The 7,702-nt window shown below is 55.6% G+C and overlaps 1 protein-coding gene across 2 annotated transcripts; it reads right to left on the reverse strand.

Annotated features, from left to right (window-relative positions):
* Nucleotides 1-2,168: 2,168 nt before the first annotated feature.
* Nucleotides 2,169-5,881, reverse strand: ATP6V0B (ATPase, H+ transporting, lysosomal 21kDa, V0 subunit b). Of its 2 annotated transcripts, none has more exons than XM_010006565.1 (7): nt 5,838-5,881; nt 4,650-4,733; nt 4,126-4,203; nt 3,668-3,737; nt 3,316-3,367; nt 2,872-3,062; nt 2,169-2,499 (listed from the first exon to the last, which is right to left on the reverse strand). In XM_010006565.1, the coding sequence occupies exons 2-7, from the start codon at nt 4,706-4,708 to the stop codon at nt 2,473-2,475; spliced, it is 477 nt and encodes a 158-aa protein (XP_010004867.1). In that variant the 5' UTR covers nt 4,709-4,733; nt 5,838-5,881; the 3' UTR covers nt 2,169-2,472. The 2 variants fall into 2 exon arrangements, with proteins under 2 accessions (XP_010004867.1, XP_010004866.1); XM_010006564.1 differs by lacking the exon at nt 5,838-5,881 and adding an exon at nt 5,195-5,240.
* Between the last annotated feature and the right edge of the window lie 1,821 nt (nt 5,882-7,702).

A 7,702-nucleotide genomic window follows, 5' to 3' on the forward strand; every position in this document is an offset into this window, starting at 1 on the left:
CGCCCCGTGTCGGTGCTGGCTCAGCCCCCATCATAACCTACTTGTGGCTGCTTTCTTCGCCCCCTCCCCGCCTCTTTCCATGTTTCTCCGTGTTTCCTAGCAATGAATTTCACTCTTCCTACCACAACGGCATCACCGAAAGATCCTGGGCTGGTCTCACCACGTCCACACCCTTTCCCTTCTTGCCGGCCAACCCACAGCGTTTGCACCTGTTTCAAGCAGCCCTTTTCCTCCAAGGCCTCTCCTGTGCCCGGCCACTCACCCAAGCAAGGGCTTTCCCCCTGCCCCACTTCAGAAGTCACCCTTACAGCAGAAATGGGAGCAGCACCCAACCAGCCCAGCCCTGCTCCACCCCAGCCAGCCGTGCTGAAAGATGTCAGTTTTCTCCAGTTCCTGGTTTGGCTCTTTGGCAGGTGGCATTTCCCCTTCATGAGGTCCCCACACGGTAATCAAACCATCTCTTACCTCCTGCTCTTGCTGCTGTTTTTAAATGAGGTGAGGTGCAAGATGCCAGAGCCCAACGGATACAAACTCCTAGAATGCACCTAGAACAATGGAACACCTGCTGCAGGAGGGGGGCTGTGGGACACCCTTGCCAGACCAGCCCTGGTGGGTGTCTCATGTCCTCACCGAGATACTCACAGGCAGAAGCTGGAAGGCAGAAAAGCACCTTGCAGAGGGAAATTCCTGACAGGGGATGGGTTTCTCTCATCCTAGGCAGGGTGGGGCAAGACCAATCGCTCCAAGACAAGTGGGTGAGTCTTTCAAGACAGTGATTACCCAGGAAGATTAATCCATGGAGCAGCTTCTCTACTGCCAGTGCAGGGTTTCCAACCCCAGATATCTCCTTCCTGAAGGCAGCCCCCAAGTTCAGCACAGAACTGACAAGACAGCTCTGCAGTTCCCAGGAACTTCAGACATCTCTGGCCCACGACAACAATGGCAGGAGTGGTGGTACAGCCCTCACACAGGACAGGCAAAACTGCCCACATTTTAGTCTGAGCAAGCAGGACCCAGCTTGTGTCCTTGCCCTTCCATGAGGCACATGTAGCTCCTGTCTCAGCCCCAGCTCCAGAGTAGCCAGCAGTAGAAGCAGCTTGGCTTGCCCCAGCAATGTTCCCACACCCCCAGTTGAGACACTGCTGACCCAAAACACATAGGACAATAGGTAAGTAGAGCTGGGAAACTGGCAGAGCTTGAAAGGGGCCATGTAGACACAGCTGCATTTGTCCCAAGGACAAAAATAAGCAGGTGTGAACACTTCCTCAGCATCAGCAGCCCCACCATTGCTGCAGCCCATTGCATCCAGATGGGAATACAAGACAGGCAGTTCCAGGCATCCATCCACTCTGATGTAGGGCTAACAGCACCAGGGGGGAATGATGCTTCCCCTGCAACAGTGCCCTGGCAGCACAACAGGATCAGGACCTTGTTCTGGATACAGCAGAAGCACTGGCTCCGGACTCTCTGCAGAAAAGAAGCAGGAAGACCTTGTTCTTCCTTTCCCCAAAGCAGCAGAAGAGCTGCAGGCTCAGCTGTCCACAGCTGGCAGCAAGGGAGAGGGGAGCAGAGCCAGCACAAAGCATCCCCACCATGGGACCAATGCCAGGGTCCTCCAGAATGGAGGGGCACTGCAGATGGGAGAGCCCCAGCACCCAGCAGCACCTGCCCAGGCAGCAGCTCAAAGTGAACAGTCACACAAGAAGTGCTGTCCAGAGAACATCCTTGAAAGGGGCAAAAGCTTTGCTCCTCTGCCTTCTTGGTGCTCCTCAGTTGCATAATGGGGTTACACACACTGTGTACACTCCCTTTGTACTAAACTACCTGGATGGCAGCTGAAAGGCCCAAACCAGTCTGTGCCTGTGCCTCCAGCATGCCAGCTATAGACATTGCCAGCACTGGTAGGAGCCTGGCAGAAGCAGCACAGAGCTGCCTGCTCCAGCAGCTTCCTACCTGCTCTGGACAGCAAAGCAGAGCTCTGTGTTTCCACAGCCCAGAGAGCAGCAGGGTTAACCCCACACAGAGAGGGCACCACCAGGCTCCTGAAGTCGGGTAGGGACTTTGCCAGAGGCACAGAGGGGAATCTCTGAGCAGGGAGTCAGTCCAAATCAGCACTTGCTCTCTGCAAGCCTCCCCAGCACAAGCAGAGCAGAGGAACAGCTGAATCCTTGGATGAGAACCATATTTATTTCACGGACACAGAATTGCACTGGTGGTCGATTCTACACACACCGGGGACACGCAGCAGCAGGGCCCCACAGGCTGGGCCAGGCCACTGGGGCAGAATTCACACAGAGAAATTTGTTTCCTCCAAGGGGCTGACTGATGGGCAGGGCGGGGCTCTGCACAGCCGGGCTCCTGCTCCTGCTCCCGCCGCCGGGCGGCTCCCACCCCAATCAAGGATAGAAACATTAAATAAGTATATACAGCACCTCTTGGGGTGGGGCTGGAACAGGCTGGTGGGGACAAAGCTCAGTTGCCCATTTTTACTTTAGATGTCTAGAAAGAAAGAAGAGAGATTAGACCAGACACCACAAACCTCAGCCCAGCACCCCAGTCTCAGCCAATCACCCCAGGACCATCCAGAAGCTGCAAACAGCTTATCATCCCCACTGGTAAGACAAGAGCATCACACCAGGTGCACCCAAGGTGACACCCTCTGTGACAGTTGCTCAGAGGGGTCACCAAAAGAGTTCACACTGCTGCAAATAGGCATGGTGTGTTGTGGGGAGAGCTGTGCCACCCAAACTTTGCAAGCAGCCTCCCCATCCCAATGCAGAGGATTGTGCTGGATCCCAAGTGTCTCCCCCTGGAGCTGAAGAGCACCCAGGGCGACAGACACCTTGTGCTCATAGAAGCAGAGACAGGTACCTGCAGGATAGCAACGATGACTCCAAACAGCCCTATGGCACTGCCAAAGATCTCCACGATCAGGATCTTGACAAAGAGACTGGCATTCTGGGCATCAGCCAGGGCAGCCCCGCTGCCCACAATGCCCACGCAGACCCCACAGAAGAGATTGCACAACCCCACAGTCAGACCAGCCCCAAACATGGAGAAACCTGTGAGAGAACGCTGTAAGAGTAGGGAGTAACCCTCTTCCACCCGCAGCCAGGGCACACTGCAGCAGCTCTGCAAAAAGCTGCTTTTTGGCAGAAGTCACATATCCTTCAGACACATGCAGCAGCCCTTGGGCGGGGTGAGCCAGGCCCTGCAGTCCTGTTCTCCGTAGTCCAGGGCAGAGGAGCAGCAGGAGGGGCAGTGAAGGTGTGTCAATGCTCACAGCCACAGCACCAGGGGCTGAGCAATCCTTACCTGCATGGTAGTTCCTAGCTCCAATTGTCTCTGGGGTGTCCGCAGTGAAAGGCTGAAAGCACAGAGCCTGGGTTATCAGCCAATCTCTAGCAGAGGAACCTGTCCCTGATAGGACGTCAGATAGCCATGTTTTGGGCATATCTCATCCCTGATGCCATGCCCCTGGGAGGCTTCATGTTACCTGCCTTGTGTATGCTTCCCCAACCCACTCTTCAGCATGGAAAATGAGCTCCCAGAGCCACAAAAGCATCCAAAGTCCAGAGAGGACCACTGCTGACAATACCCAGCTCATGCCCAACTGCCCATCCCCAGCCAGCACGGGGCTGGCAGGGCAGCCCAGGTCCTCCCATACCTCAGCCATGTTACTGATGACAATCGCCATGATGATCCCATAGATGGCCACAGCCTCGCAGAAAATAATGCTGTGGGAGAAAGGCAAAGTCTGACCACTGTCCCCCAAGGTCTGCCCAGGAGCCAGCCCCGCCCTCCACCAGCCCCCTTCTGCTCCTCTGGGGAGGGGCTATGCACGGTCCGACCAGGTGTACCCTGGCCTGAGGCAGGAAGTGTGATCTCTGGGTGTTTGTTTTGAACACACTGTGCTCATTCACTGCATATCACACCAAGACTCTTCAAATCAGGTCTCTGGCTGCTTTAGGGCTCTTTGTTTTGAAAGCAAACAGCCATCAGCAGCTCAGGAAGGAAAGGCTGGCCAGCAGCACCCATCTAGAGAAAGGGCAGGAGCCTCTGCACCGGGCTGGAACCTGCCCTGCTCAGATGTGGCATGAGCACTAACTCCAGGTCTGTGCTTACCTCACCAGGTTCTTGGTTTTGATCCGAGGGGCTTTGACTCCACCGCCGATGATGCTGGAGCCTGTGATGTAAATCCCCCTGTGGCAGACAAGGGTGGTTGATGGAGGGTCTGGCATTTGCTGAAGGATTCAATTGAGAGATCAGAATCTTCCAGCTGAGCAAAGAATTGGGCATGCAACTGGGTGACACTGCAGACTTGGCTTGTCCACCCCCAGGGTACAAGTGGTCCCAAGCTCCACCACCTACACCAGCAGAACTGCTGGGGCACAAAAGCCACCACTGTATGGCCTGGGCTCAGGGGTACACCATCCAGAGAGCCAGGGTCACGCCTGCCTCTCCACTGCCATTGCAGCCTGCAAGGTGATCTGATCATACCCCCAAGTAGCCAGCAACCTGGTCCCACCATTGCAGTGATCAGCCAGCCATACATCTCTGCATGTACACACCAGTCTGTCTCTGTCTTGGGACACCACAGGTACCACAGTGGGATAGCAGATGCCTGCTGAAAAGCCAGCCCCACTCACCAGGCAGCTCCCACCACCGACAGGGAGATGGCCAGGCCAATGCCCAGGTTGGACCACATGAAAGGGGAGGTCTCCGTCAGGAACCTGAAGAGAAAGAAGTGCCCTGAGTTAGTACACCTGCTGAGCTCCCCTATAATGGTGCACCCCCTACCCCATCATGAACCCCAAGATGGGTTGGGCACTGCCAGACAGAACAGACAACAGCCTCTCTGTGCTCTCAGGATCCTCACCCACATGGACTGAGATCTTCCTCCAAACCCTCACTGTGAAGGGGAAGCCTGGGCTGGGAGAAAGGGTTGGATGGGAGAGAGATGGGAAGGGCAGCAACAGCTGCTCCAGGACCCCATGTAGAGCTGGGTACACATGGGCTGCATCTATCCTACCTCAGGGGGAGCAGAGGCCCTGCTCACTGTAGGTCTTGTTCCCCAGCAATGCAGCAACCACTGACTGTTGCTCAAAAGCAAGCCCTGTTCCCTGCAGGCTCTGCCAACACTGCCTACCTCCTTGCACAGCCCTGAGGATGCCAGTATTTGCAGGGAACTCACCAGGCCACATCGAAGCGGAAGCCCAGGTCAAATATTGTGTAGCAGATCCCTGGAAAACAAGTGACACAGGAACCTTCAGACAGGCACCAGCTACCAGCTCAGCGCTGCCGCAGGAGGGTAACTGGAAAGACTGGCTTACACATGCAGAAATGTGGGGCTGAATGAAGCCCCAAAGTCCAGTTCTGGTGACCCCAGTTCCCCCACAGAAGCACAGGAGAGAGACAGCCCAGACCCAAAACACTGCCAGCCCCCATCTCTGGCCTCTAACCGGCATGCACAAGAGTAAAAAGCAGATACAACAGCCTCTCTGTGCTCTCAGGATCCTCACCCACATGGACTGAGATCTTCCTCCAAACCCTCACTGTGAAGGGGAAGCCTGGGCTGGGAGAAAGGGTTGGATGGGAGAGAGATGGGAAGGGCAGCAACAGCTGCTCCAGGACCCCATGTAGAGCTGGGTACACATGGGCTGCATCTATCCTACCTCAGGGGGAGCAGAGGCCCTGCTCACTGTAGGTCTTGTTCCCCAGCAATGCAGCAACCACTGACTGTTGCTCAAAAGCAAGCCCTGTTCCCTGCAGGCTCTGCCAACACTGCCTACCTCCTTGCACAGCCCTGAGGATGCCAGTATTTGCAGGGAACTCACCAGGCCACATCGAAGCGGAAGCCCAGGTCAAATATTGTGTAGCAGATCCCTGGAAAACAAGTGACACAGGAACCTTCAGACAGGCACCAGCTACCAGCTCAGCGCTGCCGCAGGAGGGTAACTGGAAAGACTGGCTTACACATGCAGAAATGTGGGGCTGAATGAAGCCCCAAAGTCCAGTTCTGGTGACCCCAGTTCCCCCACAGAAGCACAGGAGAGAGACAGCCCAGACCCAAAACACTGCCAGCCCCCATCCCAGTCTTGGCCCAGAAGAAGACTGCTGTGGTTGTCACACCCATTTTCTGTTCCTGAGCCTACAACTGTCTATCCACACTGCCAATGGCTCAGCCCCACTGGAGAGCTACTGCACCAAGTGACCAGCCATGAGCTCTTCTCTCTCACAGTGAGGTAAGAGGTGTGAGTCTGTCCCCTGACTGACCATCAAGTGCTGCTCCACCAACATCCCATCATGGTCCAGGCTGGAGGACACCATCAACACCACAGGTTGCTGCTGCTCCCCAGCACCCCCCTTGCAAGGCTGTGGATGTTCAAGACATGCCTGCTGTCCTCAGCATGGGTTACTTATGCCCAGATAAATTTGTTCTCCAACACAGGCAGCAGACAACAAAGCACAGTCCTGAGAAATGCAGAAAAGCCCTTCCTTTCCAGGCAGGGATTTCAAGGGCAGCTTGCCCTGCTGTTTGCCCCCAAGTGCTCCTCTCCCGTGCTGAAACGCAGCCGTGAGTCGCACCCAGCAGCCTGAGCACACACAGAGGTGCTCATCCTGAACCCCTGCCTTGCCCTGAGCTGGTGAGCAGGAGGCTTGGCTGCAGACAAGAGACACTGGCTCTGTGCATGACTTGCAGCATGCAGCACAGCACTGTCTGCTCCACACCAGATAAGAAGGGTGAAGGGACAACTCTTCACCACTGCTGACTAGAGCCAGCAGCTGTGTGACACTGACCCTGCACACAGCTGGAAAAAGAGGAAATGGGAAACTTCTGAAACACTTAGAAGCAGCAAAGAGGCCACTGCACATGTTTCACTGCTCCCTTCCCCCTAGGGCCACCGCCTAGAGGTCAGGGTGATGGCACACCAGTGGTGCCCAGTAGAAATATGGAGGCAAACCCACTTGCCCCATGTTGGAGAAGCTCTTCCCTGCCCATAGCCAAGACCTGAGGACAATGCATCCCATGGAAGAGCCTTGGGAGTGTAGGAAGACCTGTCAGCCTCACAGTAGGGACATTCCCATCTCCCTGTGTGCTGAGCCCCTCCACACACAGGGCTCAGCACCCTGCACAGTGGGAGGACACACAAGCACTGCCAGGTGAACAAGCCCCAAACCGGGAAGCAGCAACACAGAATCATGGTGTCTCTCTCCCCTGCAGCAACACACACAAACAGGGAACAGTGTCACCACAGCCAGGGAGCACAAAGGGAGGCTGCATCCCAGTCCACTTGCTTGGTGACCTTCAGGGATGATCTCTAGGGTGCTAGGTCTGGCCAGTCTGGAACTTGTTTTAGCTTTGCTGCTTGGCTTGCAGAGCAGGAACCAAACCCAGCCAGCCTCAGCTGCCTCTGCTCCCCATGAGCAGTAAAAGAAGAGCTACATCCAGCTCAGAGCAGATCCCTGGGGCACCTTTTATCTCTCCAAGAGCAGATGTAGCCTTAGACTCATACAAAAGGAACAAGGTGAAGGACGCTTTCTGTGAAGACCTCTGGCTCCCAGCCCTGCAGGCAAAAAGGCAGAAAAGAGCCAGAGAAGCAGGACTGGAGCACCAGAGCCAGGCCAAGGACAAGGAGGGAAAGCACCAAGAGGCACCACAACACTGTGCAGAGCTAGACCGCTTCCTGCTCGCTCTTTC

The sequence above is a fragment of the Chaetura pelagica genome, unplaced genomic scaffold (assembly GCF_000747805.2).
Source record: "Chaetura pelagica isolate M959 unplaced genomic scaffold, ChaPel_1.0 scaffold69, whole genome shotgun sequence".
NCBI classification, from domain to species: domain Eukaryota; kingdom Metazoa; phylum Chordata; class Aves; order Apodiformes; family Apodidae; genus Chaetura; species Chaetura pelagica.